Source organism: Miniopterus natalensis, chromosome 4 (genome assembly GCF_054644295.1).
Source record: "Miniopterus natalensis isolate mMinNat1 chromosome 4, mMinNat1.hap1, whole genome shotgun sequence".
NCBI lineage: Eukaryota > Metazoa > Chordata > Mammalia > Chiroptera > Miniopteridae > Miniopterus > Miniopterus natalensis.
Genome location: NC_142084.1, coordinates 42,226,904 through 42,253,553, shown reverse-complemented (window position 1 = coordinate 42,253,553; position 26,650 = coordinate 42,226,904). Strand labels below are relative to the sequence as shown.

Genomic DNA, 26,650 nt, shown 5'->3' with positions numbered 1-26,650 from the left:
ATCTAAATACAGGTTTATTAAAATATATTATGTAGGCTATGTTTTCTTACCTTATACCCTTCCTCCTCTCAGTTACTCAAAATGTGTGGCTATATAAGGTCCATAGTCCCTCACCCACTCTTCCAAAATCCAGAAAGCTCCAGAAATTAAAATGGATATCACCGAAGATTGTGCCAGAACTCTTAGTGTCAAAACCTGACCTGAAGTGACAAGTAATTATGATTATTCAGAGTTTTTATTTTCTCACTTCATGTGAATATTCATGTTTTGCACACACATTAATATTAATCATATTAGCTAATTAATGTTAATGTGTTTGATGAGAGACATTGTTCCAGACCCTGATTGCATGTTATATAATATATGGTATACATGCTAAATTAATTTCCTAATATTTGAAAAAATCCATTCAACTCTTAAGATTCAAGTACTGTGGAATTTACTCCATGGTGAATCTAGGCTAAATATGATGATGATGCAATGCAATGCAGTTATTTAAATATCTGATAAACAAATATCCAATTTTAGTGACCTGGACTTACTAAACATGTTAGTCTTTCCATGGAAATCTTCGAAGGCCAACACCTAAGGAGTGGAGGCTATATCCTAGGACTAAGGGATTCACCTTAGTACTAAGGACAAAACAAACTGATTCACTCAACAAAAGCATGAAACCAAGGTTTGACAATTTTGAGATGGTAAACCAGTAATTTAGCCACCATCTAGAATAAAATTTAAAAAATCAACATTCCTTCATGGACAATAACAGAATCCCGAGTCCCCACAATGTATACCATGTTACGTATACAATAATTAAAATGCTAAACATGTTAAGAAACAGGAATATCTAACTTATACCACTAAAAAATACGCCAGTTATTGGACTTAGCAGATAAGGGCTTTAAAGCAGCTGTAATAAATATTCAAGGACTTAAAGAAAAAGATATTCATAATAACAGAGTATCCCAATGCAGAGACAGAAGCTATTTTAAAAAGTCAAATGAAAATTCTAGAATTGAGAACTGTAATATCTGATATGAAAATTTCATTGGATGGGTTGAGCAGCAACATATTCGAGAGGACAGTAGAAAAAAATAATTAAACTTATAGGTCAGTAGGGATTAATCAGAAGAAAAGAAAACAATAATGGAGAAAAAATGAACAGAGCCAGAGCGATCTGTAAGTTAGTATCAAGTGGCTCTGCCATGTGTGAATTGGTCTCAGAAGGAGAAAAATAGAATGAGGCAGAAAATGTAGTTGAAGAAATAGTGGCTGAATTTTCTCCAAATTTAAAGAAAAACATCTTTGCATATCCAAGAAGATCATCACATTCTAAACAAGATAAATGCAAAACAAACAAACAAACAGAAAACCACAGATAGACACACCATAGTCAAAGAGTTGAAAACTGAAGGCAAAGGAAAAAAGTTGGGAATAACTAGAGGGGGAAAAATATATATCATATATACATTGTACAGAGGGTTGCATTTCTAGGAATGATCAATGTCTTCCCATCAGAAATTATGCAAACCAGAAGGCAATTAAATTAGGTATTTAAAGTGCCAAAAGAAAGAAAAAAATCAGCTGATAATTCTGTATCTAATTAAGCTATCCCATAACAATAAGGTTGAAAATAGACATTTTCAGTCAAATTAAAAAAATGAGAATTTGTTGACAACTAGTCTTTACTTAACAAATGCTAAAGGACGCTCTTCATACTGAAAGAAATTGACACTTGGTGAAAATTTGAATCTACAGAAGAAATAACATTGAAAATAAAAAAATATATGTTGATCAATATAAAAGAAAATATATTTTAAAAATTTCTCTAAAATCGACTGTTTACGGGAAAATTATAACATTATTATGGTATTTTTAAGTTGGGGGGATGCAAACGTATATGACAATAATAGCAAAAGAAATGGAGTTATGCTCTTGCGAGTTTCTTTTCTTTTCTGTGTAGTGGTACTGACTCTAAGTCAGTGTGTGTGGCAAGTTGAGAATGCACATTGTGATTCCCAGAGCAGCCACGGATATAAAAAGGTAGCGGGAACTCTCTGGCTCACCCAAAGGGGGCAGGGAAAGAGGACCAGATGGACTGAATAAAAAACGAAACTGAAAATGGTAGACTAACCGAACTGCATCAGCGTTTCCAGTAAATACACAGAATATGCTTTAGAAACGGAGCTCCCGCGTAAATAAAGCAAAACGCGACAGGCCTAAAGAATATAATGGACAACTGCATAGTTATGGCTGGGAGGTCGACAGGCCTCGCTTAGCACTTGATCGGAAACTGAGCACAAGGAAAAGCTAAGGATGTGCGGGTTTGGACAGGCCGCGCCCTGATTTGACCTGCTTGGCGCTAACAGGGGACTGAGTTGAGCAGCTGTGGAGTGTGTCTTAAGTGAGCCTGGGACATTCGCCATAAAGATAAGAACCGAAAGGAATGAAATACAAATGGAGAAGCAATAAAGCAAATTAACAAAGCCAAATGTTGGCTCTTTGAAAAGATTAATAAAATTTGCAAGTTCTTAACAAAACCAAGTAAGAAAACGCAGAGATAAGACACAAATTACCAATATTGAAATTGAGAGAGGTGCCGTCACTCTATGTCCTGTAAGACATTAAAAGAATAAGAAAACATATGAGTAACTTTAAGCCAACTAGATTCAACAGCTAAGATGAAGTAGACAAATTCTTTGGAAAACAGACCACATACCAAAGCTGATACAGGAACAAATAGAAAATCTGAATAACCCACGCCTATTAAAGAAATTGAATTTGTTATCAAAAACCTCACCACAAAAAGACTTGCTTTAAAAAAAAATAGGAACTGTTACATGTAAATCATTTTCCAAAGTATTCAATTATGTTAAAAGCAGCTTATCTTCTTATGTAAATCTGTTTCTGTAAATATTCTTTACTTGATTAGTTTCATTGGGAAGTAGTTTTTCCTCATAGGTGTTACAAAGTTAAAATTTAGTGCAGCTCTTTCAGTGATAAAAAATTGTATAGTCTGAAAGATGAGTGTTTATTATCATTATTTTCCTGGAGCCAGCCAGCTAGTCTGAACGCTAAACATTTTTGTGTACAGTCTACCATCTGTTGCAGGCATAAAGAGCTGTGGCAAAGTTTTGCAGGGATATCTAGCTAATTTTTGCAGGGAGATCTTAAATATTTTAGAGAATGATGGCTGAAGGGGAGTTTAAAGATCACTAGATTCAATCCTTTTAAATTCTCCTTGACAAAACAGAGATTCAAAAAGCTAGTGACTTCTTCAAGGTCACAAAAGTAAAAAAGCAACCACTTTGAGAATTCAGTCCTAAATTCCCTGTATTCTTAGTCAGTCATGCTGCTTTTATTTTGCTTATATCTAAAATTTTAAGAGCCTTTCTAATCATTATTTAAGAGAAGTAGACTGGAACTTTACTTAATGAATTAGCATATCTAAGAGTGGTTCTAGGGATTAAAAAGTATTACTAGAATAGAATCCTGGAGAAAGAAATTTAAAAAAGTAAAACAATGTGAAAATAAAGCAAAGTGTAGTAAACAATATAAAACTACATATATGGTATACATTAAATACAGACACATTTCATTAAAAGTATTTAAATGAAACAATACCAAGATTTTTCTTGTTTATATTAAATCCTGCACCATTTCTATCATAGAAAGTCCATAATACTTTAGCTTCTAAATGTCAGGACTCTTTAAAGCTTGGCCTAAAGGATTTTTTTTTTGTTGTTGTTAGAGAGGAATTTCCCATATGCAGGGTGTCCCCAAAAATGTATACACATTTTAACAGCTGATTTGATTACATTTTGAAAATGAAATGCATTTTAATAAACAGTCTTTATAATTATTCAAAGTGTGTATACATTTTTGGGGACACCCTATATTTTCAGCTACAAGTTTCCTTAGAGTCTGCATAAGGCAGAGTATATTATAACCTTCCATCAGTTGTCTGTCAACTTTAATAAAGTACTGGCCAATTTCTAAAGTACTTTTGTACTTTTACATTTTAAGGATAAAAATATGCCTCACATAGATTACGATTGCCAGGCTACGGTAACACAAGAGAGTTTTGATTTTTTTGTCCCCTCTGTTCTTGGTTATAGAAAAAAAAGATGATGGAGTTTATTTACACATACCCACAAGGTTGGCTGGAACCCTCCACAGTTGGCAAATAGGACTGGTTTATCCACCCCCTCAGCAGTGTTTTTTAAGGCAGCAGTCACTGGCTGTTAAGAGGTGGGGATGCTAGGTTAAGCCAACTGAAAAATGCTGCTGCTGCACTTGACTTGGAATTACCGCGAACCTGAGCACCCAGTCCTACCCTTGGTAGGGAGTGGAACCTGTTGCTTTACAGGCATTAACAGTGGTAGATAAAGCAGTCGTGCTTATTTCTGTCCTAAACTTTAATGACCGTAAGACTAAAAGTCAAGTTTTCACATTTCTATTGTTTTGGTTCATCTTCCTGTTTTTCTCAGCTGTAAAGACCTCAACATTTGGAAGGAGAAGAAAAGCTGGTATAGTAGCGCGTAGGCACATGTGCTTGCACAAATACGTGTGCAGATGTGCATAAGATTTTTCACTAGCAGCATTATTAAAGGGTTAAAGTGCTCAACCTCAGCACAATTATGATGACTTCACTGGGTTATGAGTTCTACGCAGTGGCTACTTGATTTTATTTTGGGGTTCTTATATGTATATTTGTGTGTTTTTATGAGAGAGATGAGCTTATTGTCTTGATTTCCTAATTCTGTTACAGACATTTCACCCATATCCTTACCCAACATGCACAGGATGTAATTTTCATAGATGAGCATTTATACAACAAAGTTATTTGATTTCTGAATGAAGGTTTCTACATCCTCAATATTTCAATTTAAATGATACAATTTGAAATTATTAGAACTCCATAATTTTCAGAAGATTGTTAGAAATCCTTAAAGTTAAAATATGGTTGAGAAAACCTAGAAGCTTTTGTAAGGGAACAAAAGGTTATATTAAGCATTTCAAAGAAAGCCAACCAACCTCAGTTCAATTACAAATGTCAAAGGAACATTTTTTCTGAGTTTCATGTATTTTAAAATAAAATACCTAATGGAAAATTTGTAAACAAGAAAGAATTAAGAATTTCTCAACCAGAAAGAAATTCTAAAGCGCATAAATGTAATGTGCACATAAATTATAGTACATATGTTTATGTTTTTACCTTGATAAACGTAAAGATTGAATGATAATTTGCAGTAAAATGGAATATAGTCTTTTCCTGGTCTTATTAACTTCTTTATGTCTAACCAATTTTTCTCTTATTCTGATTTGGTATCTTCAACATAGAGAATCAAAGGCAGTTTATATTATTAGGTGGAGGGAAGTAGCGTGTTAGTGTACACAGAGTTCACTCTCAGTATCTAAATGAAAATTGTGAGCTCAAAGCTGTATTCACTGTGATCCACGGTACTATTATGATTACATTGCACTTTTACTTCCTGTTAGAAAGATTTTCTTTTTATATAAACATCTTCCTGAGGTCCACTTGAATTTGTTTTGTACCTCTAACTATATTGTAAATCTCTTTTATTTTCTTTCAGATAATCAATTGCATTCCTTTAATAAAGCACTTATTCCTTTTAGCTGTCTTTCTGCAGTTAGCTGATAATTCCTTTGCAGATTAATATAACTTTAGTGATACATTTTCTTTTGTTGAATTTCTAAAGCACATAATTGTTTTTTTAAATGACTGGTTGATTTCCAAGTATAGAATAGAACAATTGATGGGTCTTCACTTCAGAGGAAAAACATTCTTCTGTTGATTCATAATATTAAATTTGTAGTGGTAATAAGTTCAGAGGCTGGTCATCAGCCTTTAACCTTTTAAATATTTAATTTGTTTCAATTCTGGAAAATAAAGATGTCATTTAAATATGCCATCTTTGAAGTTAAGTCTAGCTTTTTGGAACTCTTAAGTTCCTTATTTTTAATTTAAAAGAAAATTCTTTAGGATGCCAAGCTTCCAGATATTCATGTAGATATGTAGGTGGATAATAATTATATATTTTCTCTTTTCCATTTTATAGTATACATGAACTAAAAAATAGTAGTAACAGTATATGATTCACTAATATGTTACTGGAAGGCAAAATTGCACTATCAATTCGAAATTTTCTGTTTTTTGGTATAATGGAATAGAGAACATTTACTGGCATATCTGATTAGGAAGCCCACAGTTCAGTTTGAAATTTAGGTAGGTACTTGAATATTTCTTTTATATCTCTAAAATTACTGTATTTGTTCATCACCATTTTTTCCTGAAAAGGGTCAAGCCCTCTTATTTTATCTCAAACCAGTTTTATTATTTACCATCTAATAACTTTCCTTTGGTCTCTTCTGAAATTTTGTTATCTATTAATGGAATATTAGCTTGTTTATTGTTAGATACCTACAGTTTTCTCTGGGTCAGAATTTACCCTAAGTATTTTTTTGAAAATAAATTTATAGTGAATAATATTTCTCCAATGATATTTCTGTCTTGGGAGAATTATAGACTCTCAGAGTTTTAGGAAACTTAGAAGATATTTTTTATTGAAACCTTCTACTCAAAGGATGAATCTTCTCTATAACATGGAGCCCACATAACCTCTACTTGAAAATTCTAGAGAATCGTCGTATGTCCCTTCCATAACCTCCCATTTCATTCTAAGGACTGCTCTGATTTTCAGACAGTTCTCTGTGTGAAGCTCAGAGAATTGAGCTGGCAGTCATTAATCCTGATTCTATGTTTGAGCCACTCTTGTTACCAGTTTTCACTTTTTAGATTTAGTCCCTCATTTTATTTCAACTACTTTTGTATATAATGGTTTACATCTTCCTTAGAATGGTAATTCCAAATTAGCTTAAGCAAAATGGCACTTAAACCTGTTTGTTCACATACTGGGGATTCCAAGGATGTAGAGTGTGGTGGGCATCTGTGCTTCATGTCTGTTTAACATCTTAGCTCAACTGATTCTTCATACTCAAGGAATGTCTTTAGGATGTGCTCTTCTTCATTTTCTTAACAATTAAATTTATTGGGGTGACACTGGTCAGTAGAGTGATATAGGTTTCAAGAGTACATTTCTATGATACATGATCTTTATATTACATTGTATGCCCACCACCCAAAGTCAAATAATCTTTTGTCACCATATATTTGGCATCTTTCCCCTTTACTACCCCTCCACCCCCTTCCCTGTTGTCTGTGTCTATGAGTTTCAGTTTATATCCCACATAGGAGTGAAATCATTTGGTTCTTAGCTTTTTCTGACTGACTTATTTCACTTAGCATAATATCCTCAAGGTCCATCCATGTTTTTGCAAATGGAAACATTTCATCTTTTCTTATGGCTGAGTAGTATTGCATTGTATACAGTCGTACCTCAGTTTTCAAATGTCTCCTTTGAAGACCATTTCGGCTTATGAACGCCGTAAACCCAGAGGTAAAATGCTTCGGTTTTCGAACATGCCTTGGAAGTCGAAGATGCCCCACGGCTCCCGCTGAGGGCAAGATCCTGAGGCCCAGCTGTGGGCTGTTGACCCCTCCGTTTTGGAACCTTTCAAAACTCGAACGGGCTTCTGGAACATATTACAGTTGAAAACCCACAGAGGGACCACTGTATATGTACTGTATCTTCTTGATCCAGTCATCTATTGAAGGACACTTCAGTTGTCTCCATGTCTTGGCCACTTTGAATAAGGTCACTTAAAACTTTTACCTTTCATTCATTTTTAATCTCTTCTTGCCCCTCTTGGCTTTACTACCTCTTACTATAGACTTTTTCTCCCTGTGGTAAGGAAAACAGCTGGCTTCTGTTTTTGTCATTGTAATTGACTTCGCTCCTGCTCTTCCCAAACGTAAAGGTGTCTTACTACCACACACACAGACACACACACCCAGAGAAATATTCCTGCTGACCTTCCAGCTCTGATGACATGACCAGCCCTAGGAAAATCTTGGAGCAATCATGTGACTGGAGTGTGATCAAACAAAATCCCAAACGAGCCAACCCTAATGCTCCGGAAGATTTGGAAATGGAGTACTAAGTGATATTAAGACAATATTACTCATGGAAATGTATTTGTATTGCACCCCTGTTCATAAAAATCTATATCACCCATTCTGAATTTAATATTGTTTTCAAACTGAACAGACCTCATACAGAGGATTAAAGTAGGCCACAAGCTTTTTTCACTCGCCACCCAAGTTGCTTTCAAATCCGGCATTCAAAGCACGAGAGCATCACATGTTTCTACTTCAAGGCTGCTCCTACAGGAAACACAAGCCCTCCACCCAGCTTGGTAGCAGAGGATCCAAGTCAAAGTAAACTGTGTAAATTATAACTAGATTGCAAAGCATTTGGACAAAGCAGGCATGCTAGTCTAATCAGGAAAGCTTTCGATAATGCCGGTTGGAAGAGGAGTTGGGGAAGGGCAGCATCACAAATCTCTTTTAATGTATTTCTGAACTTGGCAACCCAAACTGGTTTTGTCACATATTTGCAGCTTAAAAAGTATTTGGCTTTTACAACAGCCAAAATAAGTATCCTTTAATCACTTTCAACCTATGAACAGATGGGCAAACAGTGCTTTTATAAATGGAGCATACAAAATACTTCAATATCAGCCAAAACTAATTAGTAGAAATATCTGAACCAAACTCTAAAACTGATTTAGTGTTTAATATATATTATCATATAAGCATTAGCAGTTAAAAGGAAATTCCCTGTTCGAATGTTTGCCAAGCTCAGTGTCTGACGTTCAGACATGATTAACTTACTAATTATTGCATCTTTTCTCACCTATTATCTTTCTTAATGATTTCTTTTCTCACTAAAAACTATCTGATTTGGTGCCTTGATCCTAGATTTGTCAAACTGCAAGTGGAAAAGTTAGATTCAGCTATTCAGCCCCGGTCTTTCTCTCAGTCTTCCTTAGAGTGACTTTGCTAGGAGGTGGCTTGAGGACACAGGGAGTTGTCTCTTCTATGGTGAAGACTGATTTCATATCTCGCCTCTAATGAATCACATTTTTATCTTCATAAAGATTTTCTAAAAGAGTTTTATAGAGACTGTTTAGTGACTAAGAATCTGTAAAAATAATAAGACTCTCCATATCAGAATTGTGTTAAGACACTGAAAAGAGATGAATTTAAAAATCACATTTAGAAGGTAGTTCCTACTCATTTTCTAAATCAGAGGAGGTCACTTGGTCTCTGACAGTCAGTATATTTTCCAAATCTCATCTATTTACAACTCATTCTTGTACCTTCCATGAAGTTGAACGTTTCTGTAGCAGTATATATGGTCTGGCTGTGTCTTTTCAGTACTGCTGAAACCAACAAACAGACGAAAACTTAAAGGCAGTCACCTAAATCACCCTAACCACAAGGACTGGGGGCTGCCAGTGCCAGCCTTTCTGAAGTATTTTGTCCCCATAACCAGGAGGGCTTTGAATTCTTACTGTGCTAATTGTACCTTCATGGTCTTAAAAAGTCATCTAATTTTTTTCAGCATCAGTTTATAAAATCAACATAGTAACATTTATCCAAAAATTATTTTGAGAATTTAAGGAGAAAGTGGGTCAGAAGCAAGTGCTTAATAAAAGATTTCTACAACTACTGCTGCTAATGCACGTAATTATTACATTTTTCTTTTTTATTATACAAGGCATATTGTTCTATTTCAGAAACTCTGAACAAAATAGAAAACAGGAACAAATAATCATTTTTTCTTTACACCTAAAGTTTTCTTTATAACCTAGTATTTAATTAGGGATTCACATTTATTTTATTGGGGGACTTAATGAATTTGAATATTATGAGGGCCGGTCCTGAGCAAGAATTCCTTGGAAATACTTCTCAGATGGTGTTGCTGCCACTCTTGATTCAGAAGCACTGTGTTAATACAGTCACTAATGATATTTGGCATGTTTCTTTCTGGCTTTATTTATATACGCCATTAAAAAATAATGCTGCAATCATATAATGAATATAACTTAATCTCTTCATTCTCAATACCATTTTGAAATCATAAGCATTTTCTCAAGTTATTACATAATCTTTATAAGTATCGCTTCTATGGCCACATAATAATTTACTCATTGGATATAACACTATTTACTTAGATATGTATTTCTGAATTTCTCCCATTATCGATGAAACTATAAAGAATGTCTTCATACATATTGCTTTTTTTGAAATTTTAATTCTTTTGAAGATTAGTGCTAGAGAGGATTACCTGTGTTTGTTTGTCTCAGCATAAAAGATGCATTTCTCCCCTGACTCTGAGATAGTATGTGTACAGTTACTTATGAGGGAGGGAAGACAGGTTGTCAGCTTGCTTTCTGAGCCCTGCCTTGTGGTTAGGCTACAGTTTAAGGAACGGTTTTGACTAAAAAAGTTGTTTCATCAATTAAAAAAAAAGTCTTTATTGATTTCAGACAGAGGAATGGAAAGGGAGAGAGAGAGAAACGTCAATGATGAGAGAGTCATTGATCGGCTGCCTCCTGCACACCCCCTGCTGGGAATGGAGCCCTCACCCCGGGCATGTGCCCTGACCGGGAATCAGACCGCAGTCTCCTGGATCCTGGGTTGATGCTCAACCGCTGAGCCATGCTGGTTGAGCAGCTCAGCAATGTTTGATTCAATATCACTAACTTGGTGTTTTATTGGGCCAGTTTTATTAACATAAATAGAATAAGAGGTGTTGATTAAAACATAAAGATGCCCACACTGTAGGGTTAGCAAAATTAGAATCATATGATATGAAGGCATCAAGTTCTGTCTAGAAGATTGATAAGTTCCCAGTGTTACATTTATTTAAAATGATTTTATGTGGTCAAGATATTTTTATTGCCCTTGTCAGTTCTTCTGTTGGGGTTAAATGTTAGGAATCATTCTATTTTCCTCTTCCAGGTTTTACCTAATTATATAGAATGGTATAAGCACCCTCTGTCTCTCTTTATTACCCTCACGTTTTCTGATATTCCTCATTTGTCTGATGTTCTGTCAGCTGAGAATTCCTTAAGAATCAGAGGAGAAACCAAGCTGGTTAACTCCGTGGAAGTCATTTTCACATAAGTGATTCCACCCATGTTCCTTAACAGGGGCCATCACATCTACTGAGACTACTTGCCTTTAAATATTATATCTTTAGTATGGAATATGGATGCAGGCTAGATTTTTCAATTATATCATGGTAGGAAAAATGTATTGATTGTTATTAAAACTTTGTAAATAAACATCCCTATAATGAATTCATAAAGGCATTTTGTATACATTTAACTGTTGTGCTACATTGTTTTGTAGATAAATTAATATGTGTTTTTAATTTTTATAAAATTATTTCTGATGATTTATTAACTTATGATTTTTATTAAAGTTTTTATTAGGATTTTTTTCCTAGGGTCCTGAGGGGTTAGTTGGAACCATTTCCATACAGTTTAAAAGGTGTTTCATTCTGGTTTATACAAGTCAAGTAAAAAAAATTGAAATTTACAAATAGTTTCTCACAAAGGGGGAGTTTTCTCAAATTTTAATTAAAAATTAATATTGCTCATTATTTAATCTGTTTATTAAATGCTAGATAATTAATTCTTGTTTTGCTTGGATCTTGGATTAAGAAGACATAAAGTTGTCTGTTTCTGGACAAAAAGAATTACAGTAGGTTCGTGTTATAATATCAGTTTATATTGAGAAGCCTGTGGTCATGAGTCTTCTTCTTTCTACTATAAGTTGTTAGGAAAATGCATTCTTTATAAGGCTACCATTCTTTTTATGTTTATTTCAGAAGACATAATTTATGAACTGTAACTTGTATCAGGAGCTTTGGGCAAGTGTGAAAAAGGCAGAAACTACCTGTTGAAGATAAGACTAAATGGCATAATATGCATTTAGTATGCTTTGGTATAACAAGCAACAGTATCAGAGTGGAGAGGAATGGGGTCCTCTACTGAGAACATACATATCCATCCCACAAGTATATAGTCATTGAGTATCTTGAAATAAGAATATATTACCAATAGTGCAGGCATTCACAAACCTCAAGTTTAAAAATAAACTTATCCCATAAACTGCTTGTCATGAGTGTCACTGCTTGACAGAGATAATTTATCTCTAAAATAAAAATCTTCTAAAAATCAATATGACATTTTATTAGCCTTTGAGTATAAACAGTATGTGTATCAGTTATGTATTGCTACAATGACATCACAAAGTTTGGTGGCTTAAAACAACTATTATTTCTCAAGAGGCAATTTTGATGATCTGGTTCAGACTCAGCTGATATCTCTTAGAGGGTACAACTCATTTGAGTTGCATACAGCTTGTCTCTTCTCCATGTGGTCTCTTGCCTGTTATAGAGTTGCTGGCTTGTTCTCATGTTGATGTAGGTTTCCAAGAGAATGGAGCTGTGTAAGGCCTCATAGGGCACCTGCTCAGAATTGTCACAGCATCACTTCCATTGGATTCTGTTGGTCAAAGCAATCCACAAGGCTAGCCCAGATTTATAGGTGGGTAAGTAGACTCTGCCTCTTGTTGGGTGGAGCTATAAAACCACATTGCAGAGGTAGGGATATAATGAGTCATTAACTGGCTATCAATATGACAATTTACCATGGTATGCGTCCAGTACATTTATATTAATAATGTTATATATTATTGTTATATATTTAAGTTAAGGGTGCAGAACTTTCCTTTGATCACTGACCCCCTTTCATATTTTGGACTTTGAGAAATAAGACAGCAGATAAATATCATGCGGAGTTAAATGAAACTATGGGCCATTGTAATAAGTTCAAGGATTTGGAGCTAATCAAAAAAATGACATGGCTAGGAGGTGGCACTAGCACATAACAAGCTTTATTTGGGCATCATGGGATCTGCTTTTCATGAGACGGGAAGTCCCTCACAGCAGATCTAGAGACAATGACATAGGGCCACCATCCAGAAGGGGAAGAGGGTAAGAGAGAGGGGAGTGAGAGAGGGGCTTCTTGTTTAGGTGATGTCGTTCAGCAGTAAGATGGAGAGGCTCTGGTTAAGAGAGCTCCTAAGGGCAGCCAAGTTGTGTGGTCTTTTAAACGTCAGCATTTGTCTTATCTATGATAACTGATGTTGGTTGTAGTTTGGTGGGATATGCAAAGCAGGCAGTCCCTTAATGGCTAAAAATATGCTTATTTGGGCCATATTTAAAGTAATTGAATGTCTAATGATTTTGAGTTTGGAGCCAGCAGACTTTTAAGCTAATGGTCCTAGTCTGATGTTAGAAGTAAACTCTAAAGGGCCAATATGCAAGGGCCAACTTTGCTTCATTTATATAACAACTATGCAAATATACCTTGCCATTTCTAGCATCCCTCCTTTTCTAAAATGAAGAAGAAAATCTTTGGTACAGTCCTGCAGCGACATGGCACACCCAAAAGATAGGTTAAAAAGACATTATAAGAGTTTGTTTTTAGATTTGGGGCTTGAAATTAGAGAAAACAGTATTGGAAAAATTTGTCAGAGAAGGCAAAACATGAGTGAAAGTCATAGGTACCTTTAGAGTAAAAAAAAACCCAGTAGCAGCCCCAAGTAACTAAATATTGGGAATACCAGTTTTTGCAAAAAATAGATCATAAAGAAGAAACAAGATTCATAAGCATAATAAAAGGAATATTTTGTGAAATAAGAAACTTATGTTCTAGAAAACTATACTGAAGGTACTGATATTTTCTCTGTCAAATTAAGAACAGACTGTGTATTCAAAAATCAATTTGTTGATATAAGAGAAAGTTAATCAAATTCTAATTTTGTGTTTATCACCTATGTCACTTTGCATAATCAAGGATTCATAAGCAATTCTCTATTTGATGACCAAGCTCATCAAAACTAACCTGTCAAAGTTTGGTATATTTTATAGCTTCTTTTCAAACCCATTGTTTGCTAATATAGTTCACTTTCCATCAAGCCTTCTATAAATTATTCTTTAAACTCAAATTTCCCTTTCCTTTATTTTTAACTTTCCAATTATTTAGAAAGTACTATTGATCAAAATCCATATGTCTAAGGCCTAAGATAAAATTCTTTTCTTTTTCAGTTGACAAAAAATCAAACAAAATACATCCATCATTTGTAAACTTCTTTGCATTTATCCATAGCATTTTTACTTAATATACTTAATATTTACTTAATATTTCACTCATTTATATTAAATATATCTTTTAATCAAAACAACTAATTTCAATTCATTCTCTCTCTCTCTCTCCCCTCTCTCTCTCACACACACAAACACTTCTCATTAAGCGACTAAGAACTGTGCCATTCAAGACCACTTAGGAGACCAGAACTCTTGTGATCGATGCAACAATACATATCACACATCACCTTACATTCAATCACACATGTCACTTTAAGAGTTATTTACACTTTGCCTGGCTGCGTGTGGCTCCATGGTTGTGTTGACCCAGGAGCCAAACAGTCATGGTTTGATTCTTGGTCAGGGTGCGTGCCCGGGTTGCGGGCTCAGTCTCCAGTGGGGGCGTGTAGGAGGCAGCCGATCAGTGTTGTTTCCCTCTCATCGATGTTTCTATCTCTCTATTCCTCTTCCTTCCTCTCTCTAAAAATTAATAAAAACATCTTTTTAAAAAAAGAATTATTTACACCTTGTTGTAAGATAATGGAACTTTGGGTGTTAACTTGGCTCATTTGGGCATTTCGGTAACACTTATTTATTCTCTGGGAAAGAAGAAAAAATTATGAACTCAGAATCCTTTAGATTTTATAGTAGGTCTTAAACTCTGGACAAGCCAGAAATAGTCATTTCTACTCATCTCCATTTCATTTATCTCATACATCGAGACCCATTCATAAAAATTGTTATATTAACCAAGCAAAAATGCTCTTAGAAGTCAGAGCACCCTCTTTTCTAAGCTATTCAACATCAATCTTAATATAAACAAACAAGCAGAAAACTTTTCTTCATTTTTTTTACCTTTCCTGATAGCTTTGTCTATTTAAATCAGATATGTATCTGACTGTACCACATGATCTCATACGTGGAATATAATAAACAAAATAAACTGGTGAACAAAATAGATCCAGAGACATGGAAGCATGGAGCAGACGGAGGGATCTCAGAGGGAAGGCGGGGGTGGGGGAGTGGGTGGGGAGAGATCAATCAAAGAACTTATATGTTTATAAGCATAACCCATGGACACAGACATTGGTATGGGAAAGGCCCGGGGGTGGAGGAGATCAATGAGGGGGAAAAATGAGACATCTGTAATACTTTCAACAATAAAGATAAAATAAAAAGTAAAAATAAATAAGTGAATAAATAAATAAATAAATAAATAAATAAATAAATAAATAAATAAATCAGATCTGTCTCCAGAGAACAAATGATACATTTTGACTCGTTAATCTACAGAATGAGAGAAAGAAGAAGCCGCAGATACAAAAGAGCTCCAGTTACTAGAAACTGTACAAGGCCAACTTCCATTCTTTTGCAAGGAGAGCAAGGGCATTTTTCATTCATACACACAAACACAAATAAACTAACAGCCTCAGTTCTACGCCTTTAGCTATAGTTTAAATGTAGCTGTGGCGTACAATTTTCTGTGCCTGAGTAATGTCACTGGTCAGTTGTTGCTACTTGGAAGTAGGAAGGTCAGGGAGACAAAAAGGATCTCCAAGGAGTACTTGTGATGAACATCTCTTGATTTGGAGTTGATATCCATTCTAGTGGGCCCAAAACTATCTTGAATGCTTTTAGCTATATTTGTATTCAAGTAACATATAATACAGGGTATTTCAGAAGATACCATAAGCTTCAAGACAAACTAACAGAAAAGACAATGAAAAGACTGATGTGGAATTTCCTGTCAAATTCCATCTACTACCCAAAAGAGACTAGATGGGTCAAATGATCAAAATCAGACACCCGACATTTCAGTCACTAAAGGAAGAAAAATAATGGCTGTGTATAAAACAGAGCAAGATGCATTAAGAACCAGCTTAATGCAGACATCAAAAGAGACTCAGAGGGGGAAAAAAGGCAGAAATGGAGTCAGTGCATTCATTGTGGGAATCAAGAAAGTTGGGCCTAGGATTCAGAGGTCTTTATGCAGTGCGTTTTCAGGGCAAGTCTCAGCTCTGGTGTGTGAGTACACCTGGGCATCTCACTGGAACTTCAGCTGTGCAAGTTGCAGAAACAAAAGCAATTAAAAAGAATAAAAAGCCTTTTATATGCTAAATATTACAAGGAAGCTAGACTTTGGAAGACACTGAAAAAACTACCATATAAAAAATATAACATATATAAAGGAAAACTACAGGTGCAAGATTACCAAGGTTACAGAGCATCTGTTCATGATAGAAAGTCTGCAGTTTTTTCAAAATGCTATCATCACTGCAGGGACCATCTATACCAGTCTCGCAGGGCTCGTCACGGTTTCCAGTATGACCCCTCACTTCTGTGATCCTGTCGTCCGGGGCCCTACCGATACACTAACTACTATGCTTCTCAATTGATAGTATTTGGAAAATAAAATTAATTTTCAGAAGACTGGTAAGCAAAATAGCAGTGCCACATAAGTTTGAAGTAGTTTTTAGTTTAATAGTTTCTGGAACAGGCACAGTATTTTGACTAACTTGCCTCATCGTATGAAAATATTTTTTTTCTTAGATACTCTTTCTCTCTTTTGAATAGTTGTGATTAAGTTTTGACTGGTTCACTTTATTTTGAGTTTTCTTCTTTTAGAAGGTTAATTTTTTATATGCTATATTGCTTTTATTATGTTTGACCTTCTTTGGAGAACCCCATTGACATGGTCAGGCAATGTATATGAAGTCCATGTATATATTATAATATGTTTCTTATTTTATTTTATTTTATTTTTATTTTTATTTTTTTTAAATGGAATTCATTTTTTTAAATTTATTTTAAATATATCTTTATTGATTTCAGAGAGAGGAAAGGAGAGGGAGAGAGAGAGAGAAACATCAATGATGAGAGAGTCATTGATCAGCTGCCTCCTGCACGCCCCCGACTGGGGATGGAGCCCGCAACCCGGGCATGTGCCCTGACTGGGAGTCGAACCCCGATCGAACCCCGATCACCTGGATCCTAGGTCAACGTTCAACCACTGAGCCATGCCCGGCTGGGCGTGTTTCTTATTTTAATATGTTCATCAGTGAAATGAATTTAAGACTTTTCAAAAGTGTTGTTTTTCTTATTAACTGTAATAAAATGTTTTATATTTCATTTTTAGGGTACAACATCGTCTAAGTAAAACCAATGAATATGAAAACAAAGTTAAAAGAATTGGACCACACATAGAAATTTTCCAAGTATTCAGGGAAAGGACCAGACTTATAATCACCAAGAAAATAATTAGAATGATCACCACTGTGCAGGCACATGTCAGAGGGTGGATTGAACGCAGAAGATTCCAGAGAATACTAGTCAAGGTAAAACATATGTTAAATATCACAAGGTGTTTACAATATATCTAATTAAGTAAAATTTTGAACAATTACCTGGCCAATAAATCTATGATTTTTCTAATGTCCTGTCTGCCTTCTTTGGATTAAGAAAATGTTACGAATAATCTACTTTGCTGATTGTGTCAGGCTGGAGAATCAGAATAAAAGGCCTGGCTTATCCTTCACCGAAAAACAGTTGCAGGACTACTTTTACTCTTAAGGCCTGGACCACCTATGTTTGCACTAATTTTGTTTCTCCTTTGTTATCTGTTTAGTCTCTGTGAGCATTTAGATGGTGTGTTTATGGAGTTTAAGTTTCGATAGAAAATGTCAGAGAGATGACTAGTAAAACACAGGTGAATGTCCAGGCCACTTTAAGAACCTAGGTAAAGTTGGTGATCAAAAATTGGAGTGGTGCCATTCCTCCTGGTTGTATAATTATCTTTAGTAGTTATGAAAAGTAAAGCACAGAGAGGTTACATGTCTAAAGTTACACATCTAGCTAGTGGCATACTTAAATTTTGAGAATCAAACCTAAGCCTGTCGGGCTCCAGAAACTTTAAAACATTAGGAATTCTAGTAACAATAGTATCCATCATTGCAAAATGGTAGATTCTTTTCTCAAATCAGGCTCAGCATGGACATTGGAATGTCCTGTCAAAAGCTCGGGCCTGCCCTGGCTGCTGTGGCTCAGTTGGTTCAGAGTAGTCCCATGCACCGAGAGGTCACTGACGCCAGTCTCTGTCAGGACACATGCCCTGGTTGCGGCCTCAATCCCCAGTAGTGGGAGTGCAGGAGGCAGCCCATCTATGTCTCTCTCTCTCCCTCTCTCTCTCTCTCTCTCTCTTTCTCTTCCTCCCTTGCTCCCTTTCTCTCTCTCTAAAATCAATAAAATCAATGAAAACATATTTTTAAAAAGCTGAGGCTAGATTAAACTCCCTTCCGATCCTGTATCTCTAATTGGGGTGTGTTTGCATCGGGGAGACGATGTGGAGAGCCAGGGGCACGCTCATGTAGTGGCACCAATTCTGTGGGAAGCAGGAGCGGCTGCTACGGCTTCAGAGTGCACTGGAAGGCAATACGATTCAGGGATACGGGTGGCCAAGCATGTGTGCTTAGTTTTTATACTAAGCAATTGGATATAGAATGATTGAGCGTGTGCTTCAGATAGTAACATAAGTCATCAGCCCGACCTAGGTCAGGAGACACAGAGAAGAGGCCTGGAAAAGAGAAGAATCAACCCCAGGGGGGAGACATGTCCTGTCGCTCCACTGTAGCCAAGGGAGCCACAGTGGGTGGGGAAGTAAATACACAGTCATACTTCATGTTATTCGTGGCTTACATATTTGTTAAATGTGTGTTTATGTGTAAGCACTTGAGATAACTATTCAGAATATTCAATTCTTATTTCATTGTATATAGGTTTAGTCATTTTAAAACCTTTTTTTTTTTGTTTGTTTTTACAAGATTTTGAATAAAGACCCTTTGGGATATTGTCCTACATCTTTGTTTAGACAAGTTTAGACTTCAATCAATGAACGTGGTCAAGATATCTACTTATAGGTCTATAACATTTTTTTAAAAGTTAAATTGTGGGAAAACATTTGCAGAAATATTGTACAAGGATTACGTGTAAACATCTATCTTACAAACTGATAAAAACCATAATAATAATAGACAAAATAGGTAGAACACATGAACTTTACAGTAGGAGAAACATAAATGGCCAGTAAACATGAAAAGGTGCTACTATTGTTAGAAAAATCAAAGACATGTAATCCCACTGAGTGTTATATGGTAAGGGAATTCTCCAAACAAGCAATTAATTTATAACATATTTTAAGAAAGACATGACCATAGCAAACAAAAGGCACACTGAAAATGCCTACTGAGAAACAATTTTTTTAAATGTTGAGGTGTGTTGAGTATGATACATTTACCCTTTAAAGCAGGGGTGGGGAACGTCTGGCCCGAGGGCCATATACGGCCAGCGAAATCATTTGGTCTGGCCCTGCCAAGGCAACTGCAGGAGGGACTGATAATTCAATAAATCTAGGAGCTTTTTTCATAGATAATTTTTAAATTGATAATTTTGTATGACCTGAAAATGTTGTTATAAATATCCCAATGGCCCTTGGCAGAAAAAAGTTTCCCCATCCCTGCTTTAAAGTAAACAGGGGTTGGAAAATTATAATCAGTGATTTGCCATGAGTCTTTTCTATTTTAATATTGTTGTGATAAATATCAATCACACATTTTTCAGATAAATTCTATCTTGAGAACTGTTTAGAAATGTAAATATTTACATCCTGAGGTGTCCATAGCACCATAGCTGAGGCATATTTCCATGCAGAAGACTGGCGGAGAGCATGCTGTAATAAAAACCACAACTTCTTAACCATGAAAACCACCTGGGTAATCCGAATGCCTCAGATCCGAGAAGGTTTTCTGCATAAGATAAGTTATGTACCCCAAAGAACATTTATTCAATTCAGAGGGAAAGACACTTAAATTGGCTGCCCAAAGCTCCTGCTCTCTCAGCAAATGCCATCATCTGTCTAAGCAGCACGTGCCAAGCAGGGACCTTTTGGCTCCTGTTCTAAGGATACATTTAAAACATTGCTTGATTCTCAATTATAAGCAAAAGAAACCTACTGACAGATTTAAGCAGGAAGAATATTGGGCAGAGGTCTGAGAACTACACTCAGAAATAAGAAGGGTTAATGAACATAGCTCCCAGGCTCCAGCCAAATCTTGCACAGAAAGAGCCTGATGTAGATACTGACCCCCTGGGGCTGGTGTAGGTAACGGATGAAGCTTTTGGTCACGTTGTCTGCATCCTAGCAACAGGGGGCTTGGGTCACCCGCACCTGATTTGTAGCTTCAAATTGTAGGAGGTGAGTTTTGCCTCCCACTAAGATTCATGGGGTGGGGAATACTCCAGAAGTGTGACCAACTGGTTATCTTTAAAAAAACCGAAAACGCGACAAGGACCTATTGAACAAAAGGCAGGTTTAAACATTAGAAAATGTTACTAAATGTTGAAAGGCATTAGCAAACATTCAGGATCTGCCTGGATTCTGATGGCATTCAGATGGAAGGAGAAAGAAGAGGAAGGTAGTGACATTATGCTAATTCTTTTTTTGTTCAAGCAAATTAAGCAATACATCATTGATAATCTTGTGAAATTAAGAAATATAGGGTTAAGCATAGCATTTTAAAATGTCAGAGAAGAATCACAAACTTAAGCAAAGGTGAAAAAATAAAATGATAAAAATAACCTTTAAAGAATCACATAAAACAAAATGACAAAAGGAATAACATCATAAGTGTTATAAAAAATATACTAGGAGAGAAGCCAAAACAATAATTCACAAAATGGGTGATACATACTAAATTTAAGTAAATTAAGAGGAATATAGTGTATAATTAAATGTGGGCCCTGGAGTATTTCTATTTTGATTTCAAAACTAATTCTGCAATTTACCAGCTATAGAACCTTAAGAAAGTTATTTAAAGATTTTATACTTTGGTTTTTTTCACTTGTAAAATGGTATGCAAAGTACATCAAAGGAAAGCTGACTCAGGAAAATTCATGACCTTTAAATACATTCTTAAAAAATAATGAAAATTGAAGTTAAGAACAGAGAAAGGCTAAAAAAGGGAATTAATAAAGATATGTAAAAATATTAATGAGCTAGAATATGTAAAATATAAAAATAATTGAACTGAGAAGTAAAATGGAACTGGCTATTTAGAAAAAAATCTAAAATAGATGAATACTTCAGTTTTTAAAAGTCTATTAGAGTGTAGAAAATTCATATACAGAAAAATATAGTCACAGAAGATAACTGATAAGAGAAAATTTGCACATATGCTAAAAAGTTATTTTTTTAATATTCAGAGTTTTTAGAAATCAACAAGAATAACCTCAAAAAGTCCACTGAAAACTAGGTAAAAGATATAAATATACAGTTTCAAAAGGAAGAAAATACAAGGATTTGAGGACCCAGAGTATATAGCTGAGGCAAGATTTATTCATTACAGAATAATGCTTTAATAAAACTTTAATTTGTTTCTTTTTCTGGCTGGATAGGCTACATATTATAGAAATCCAGACATCACCCTAGGAAACTCCTATGAAGGTGTCCACCACTGAAACCTCTATTCTGTGGGAAGTACAAGTATTTGATGACAAAGACACTCAATGAAATTCTCTGAATTTCAGGGAAATTATCTCACTGTATAATGCACGTATTTAACCAACCTAGGCAAGAAATAATAAATACATCCATAAGCTAAGAAACTGGGTGAGATAAAGTAAAATGAAAGGGACATACTCAAAGATAAATAGCAGAAATATACAAGGAGCTTTACTGTTTATTTATTATTTTATAGGTTTTGAATCATGGGCCAAATTTGAGAGCAGTTATGAACATGTATCGCAGACTAATCCATCGTGTTAAATATCGACTTGGTCTTTGGAGAACAAGACAAATTATAAACTTTTCAGAGCTAGAGGAATGGATGGATAGAAAGAAATGTAAGTAATGAAGTTCCTGAATAATACTCTTTTATGGGTGGTAATTTTATCTCCTATTATCTAGTATGAATGTACAGATATATTAATATTTATTAAAATATGTGCTAGAACCTTACAGTTATTACACTAACCACCATTTCGTTTCCATTCACATTCTTTTTAGCTACTGAATTCTAAGTCACATATCTTTTGCTAAATACCCCCACTATTTTTACTCTGTCTTATCTTTATCCCCCAAACTCTGTCACTAAATTTATTTTTTAATCTTATAGAATCTTGCTTATTTTTCTTAGTCTTACTTTCTTTCCATGATTTCTCCTCCCTGATTTGTAACTGCAGATTACACTATTTTTGCATCTAAAAAATAACCTTTTCAGTTTGAAAAAACCCCCCCACAAAAAACGAATGTGGTTATGTTTTCCAGTGTGGACTCTGGTAGTTTCTAGCTGAGAATTTGAGTAAAAAAGTCTTAAAGAAAGTGAGGGAGGAAGAATGCTCCAGTAGAGGGCGAGGCAAGCACCAAGGCCTGAAGCTGGAGGCAGTTACTGTGGGAGGAAGCCAGGGGTCTAACATGCCGGATGGAGTTTGTGAGCCAGAGCTGAGCAAACTGAGATGTGAGAGGCGGCGGGGAGTGGGGACACAGGTGGCATCAGGCTTTATAGACCACTGGATTTTACCTTGATTGAACTGGGGAGCCTGTGGAGCTTTGTGAACTGAGGACCATGGTGAAATTTATATGTGAACAAATCACTCTGGTGGTTTTTTTTGAGAACAGGCTGACATGAGGCAAGGATGTAAAGAAGTCCAGTTGGGATCAATGGTGCACTATCCAGCATAGGATCTGAACAATACAAGAAAGTTAGCTAAAAGAATGATTTAAAGAATTACCAACTAAGGCATTCATTTGCTTTGAGGTCTACATTAACTCTACAGACCATAGAATTTGCAAGTTGTTATTTGTCTTCATGTTCTTTAGAGAAGTCTCTACTATTTCCATATTTTGATTGCTAATTGGGTTGGTATTTGATATTTGGCAGATATCTATGCACCTTTTAAAGTTTTTTTTTTTTTTTTTTGAGGTTTAAAAAAATACATATGTCTTTATGGATTTCAGACAGAGGAAGGGAGAGGAAGAGAGAGAGAGAGAAACATCAACGATGAGAGAGTCATTGCTTGGCTGCCTCCTGTATGCCCTCTACTGGGGATCGAGCCCACAACCCAGGCATGTGCCCTGACAGGGAATCGAGTCTCGATCTCTTGGATCCTAGGTCGATGCTCAACCGCTGAGCCACACCGGCCAGGCTTAAGTATCTTTCAATGACCAGAAAATTTCATTAATTTTCACAATTTGAGTTTTATATTGACCTAATTACACCTGTCTACAATATTAATTCTGCTAGTATGTTGCCAAATGTTTGCTTTTAGGGCCTAGTATATAGGTTAAAGGCATTGTTGTCTATTAATATAGATAAAAACCATAATGTTAATCTGTACATCAGTCAGATCTAGTGAGAAACATCTAAAATGGATTAATTCAATGAAAAAACAAATAAAGGCATATGTATTTTCTCAAGGAGAAACATATTTAACATAAAAGTTAAAAGTGATGTTCTTTGTGTGTTAGTTTGGGTTTCACTAGAATCAGGCCCTGAGACAAGAATTCAGGTACAACTAACTTATTTGTGAGTTGATCCCAGGAGATACTGTTAGCACAATGGGGAAGTGAGACAGGGAAGGGATGGAAGTAAAAAAAGAGTGTATTATCAAGCAGATCATCATGTGGGCAACTGGAGTTTAATTCATCTAGAGGACAGTGCAGCCACCTTGCCTCAAGTGCTGGATCTTTATCTACCATCTCCTCCCAGTCGGTGGTTCAGGGCTGCTCCAGTGGGGGCCTTAATCTCCTGGAACTTCTGACTTGCGGCTCAGGTGGGCAGAGTGGAGTCCAGCAGCCAGAGGGAGCCCTTAGGCAATGAAATGCAGATGCCAGCAACCGAAAGTCAGGTCTGCAGGCACGGAAATGTAAGGCAGTATGGACGGGGCACCGACAGCAACTGCTCTAGTTGGCTTACTTGAAACAAGAGAAAAAGCCATAGATATACTAAATGTGAACTTATGTTTATTTTGCTGCTGTGCTTCAGGCTCTCTGCTCGTATTTAGGCAATCACTAAATACTGCTTGAATTTGTCAATGTCTCATGACTGCCCCCCTCAACTGAATGAATGAATGAATGAATGAATGAATAGAAAGTTGAAGTCCTTACGGTTGAGTGCCAAGATGATACATTAACTTTTGTTAGGAACCTCTCTGGTGCCTTTGTCATCCAGAGCCCACAAAACCTGTCATTCTGTAAATGCTAATTAACAATCAGTTTCTTGGGGCTAATCCATATACTTAAGAATAGAGATTCAATATTACCATGTTGAAAAGAAAAAATAAAATGTTTATGGAGAACGACACTTACAAAATGTAAGCGTCGATCCTCTTGGCCATTACCTAACCCCCGTCTAATGCCAAGTGTGGGAGATGGGTGAGGGATGGCCCAACTGAGGAGCTTTCTGGGTAGCCTTGAGCCAGGAATAGCCAAGTACTTTACACTGGGAAGTAAGAATACAGGAAGTCAGTGAAAAATAGACATCGTTCCATTCAGGGGCCAAATCAGAAGTAGAATAATCAGTCCAAAGTGGAATCAACAATTCAAGTAGTTAAAGTGTGTAGAAGTCAAAACGAGATGAAAAATGAGGAGAATTAGTAAACAATGAATACTGAAATGGGTCAGCGGAAATCGGGCTCCCAGAAATCTTGACACAGAAGCTATGTCTTCTGATGTAGCTTGAGCATTCACGTATGTGGGGTCTGTAGACAACTGTCATGTAAGCCAGGCCAGAGGCTGCCAGTGTTCTCTTTGGGAAAGCAAGTCCAAATTTCACTTCCTTCTAACCTTGTGCAGGAGGTTGACGCAGTGCTACGCTAAGTATGGGGGCTGATCACTAGACATAAAGATAAACCCGAGGTTAAAGTTTCTTCAAATCCAGGTGAAGATTTTAGGTGGTTTGTACCTGATATGTTATTTATAAAGAAAATATTTTCTTTCATTATTTTTCCCCCTTTTAGTCTATGAAACAATGTTTGCTAAGAGAGAAGATTGGCAAGGATTAGAAAGAAGTGAGCTCCTTAATTACTTCAATGACTGTGGTCATTTCCCAACTCAGCAGCAAATTGATCAGGTTTGGGACCTGGTCCACAAAGGCAAGTAGTGTCTCATTTGCTTTCTCTTCCCCCCTTATTTCCCTTTCTCTTTTTCCTTCCTATCTATTTCTTCTCTTGTTCTTTCCTTCCTTCCCTCTCTTTTATTAAACTTGTGTCATAAATCCTTTTCGGCAAATTTATTTTTATCTGATTTTAATGTATATGAAGAAACAGACTTAAAGGTTAAAAGAAGTTCATACAATGGATTTTCTAGGTGGATGGAGGAGGTGATTTTAGCTTTTTAAACTTTAATGTATTTTTTTGGCTATAAGTTATATCTAACTGAGTACATTTTAAACCACCATATTTTACATACTGAATCTAATAAGCTTTCTCATAGATAGTTAGATTTGGCCTAAAGAACATAACTGTTTAAACATTGTGAACGATTTTAGTATGATAGAATTTTACAGTTAGAAAGTCATTTCTTTCCTGAACAATAAATAAATGAAAGGATAGTGTTGTATGAAAATATTGAAATGGAGCAACATTCCTCCCTTCTCTAAACATTAGTAATGGGGTGGATATTTTCATTGAAATGTGAAAAACTCAGTGAATTTTCCTTAACTCCTTGAGATTATTCTCAACATTTCTTTCTAGTGTGTCTATGTTCATATTACTGTTCTGGCTTGCTGCCATGTGTAGAGGTGATGCATGGATGTATCCACAATTTAATTGAGAAAAAAAGGGAAACATATCAGGACCTTTTTAAATGGAGGAATAGGGCTTGCACGCTAGTAGGAAGGTGTGTTTCAGGTTCGAACGACAAGGTTGCAGGTTCATTATAGGTCTGAAGTCCTCTTCATCAGTAGTTCTTAGTGTGAATTCACCTAATTTTTTACCTGTGGAGTTTGCTCTACCAGTGCTGTGTCCTTTGTGTCTGGAATGTTTTTCTTTTCAAATTAAGTTTCATTTGAACTTAATCAGTTCTCTACTGATTCTTTTGGATTATATCATAAAGGCTTAGATCTGGAATTAGCTTGCCTGGATTTAATTCCTGGTTCCACTATTTACTAGCTGTATGTCTCTGGATAATTTATCTCTGATTTGCCTTATTTTGCTTAACTATAAGAGGAAGATAATACTATCTAAGTCATTGACTGTTATGAGGTTTAAATGAAGTAATTCATGGAAAATGTGTTTTCCATTATATAAGTGCTCAATAAATGTTTGCCATTATTATTCATAAGTAATTTTAAGTACACTTAATTATGAAAAAATTAAATAATTATTTTGAAAATGTTTATACATTGAATCTAATTATAGAATGACTCATTTTTAGAGAGATTCTTTATTGAATGCTATCCATTGATTTCCACCCATATCATCTCTTTTGTATCATAATGACCTGTGCT

At 35.6% G+C, this 26,650-nt stretch overlaps 1 protein-coding gene across 1 annotated transcript in view; it reads left to right on the top strand.

Annotated features, from left to right (window-relative positions):
- Positions 1-7,974: 7,974 nt before the first annotated feature.
- The window catches only part of LOC148093263 (IQ domain-containing protein M-like), a 137,187-nt gene continuing 118,511 nt past the window's right edge, over positions 7,975-26,650 (top strand). Inside the window, exons 1-4 of the mRNA XM_087816136.1 lie at positions 7,975-8,078; positions 17,290-17,488; positions 21,902-22,046; positions 25,161-25,295. Coding sequence (XP_087672262.1) covers positions 7,975-8,078; positions 17,290-17,488; positions 21,902-22,046; positions 25,161-25,295 — 583 coding nt within the window. The remainder of the gene's footprint in view (positions 8,079-17,289; positions 17,489-21,901; positions 22,047-25,160; positions 25,296-26,650) is intronic.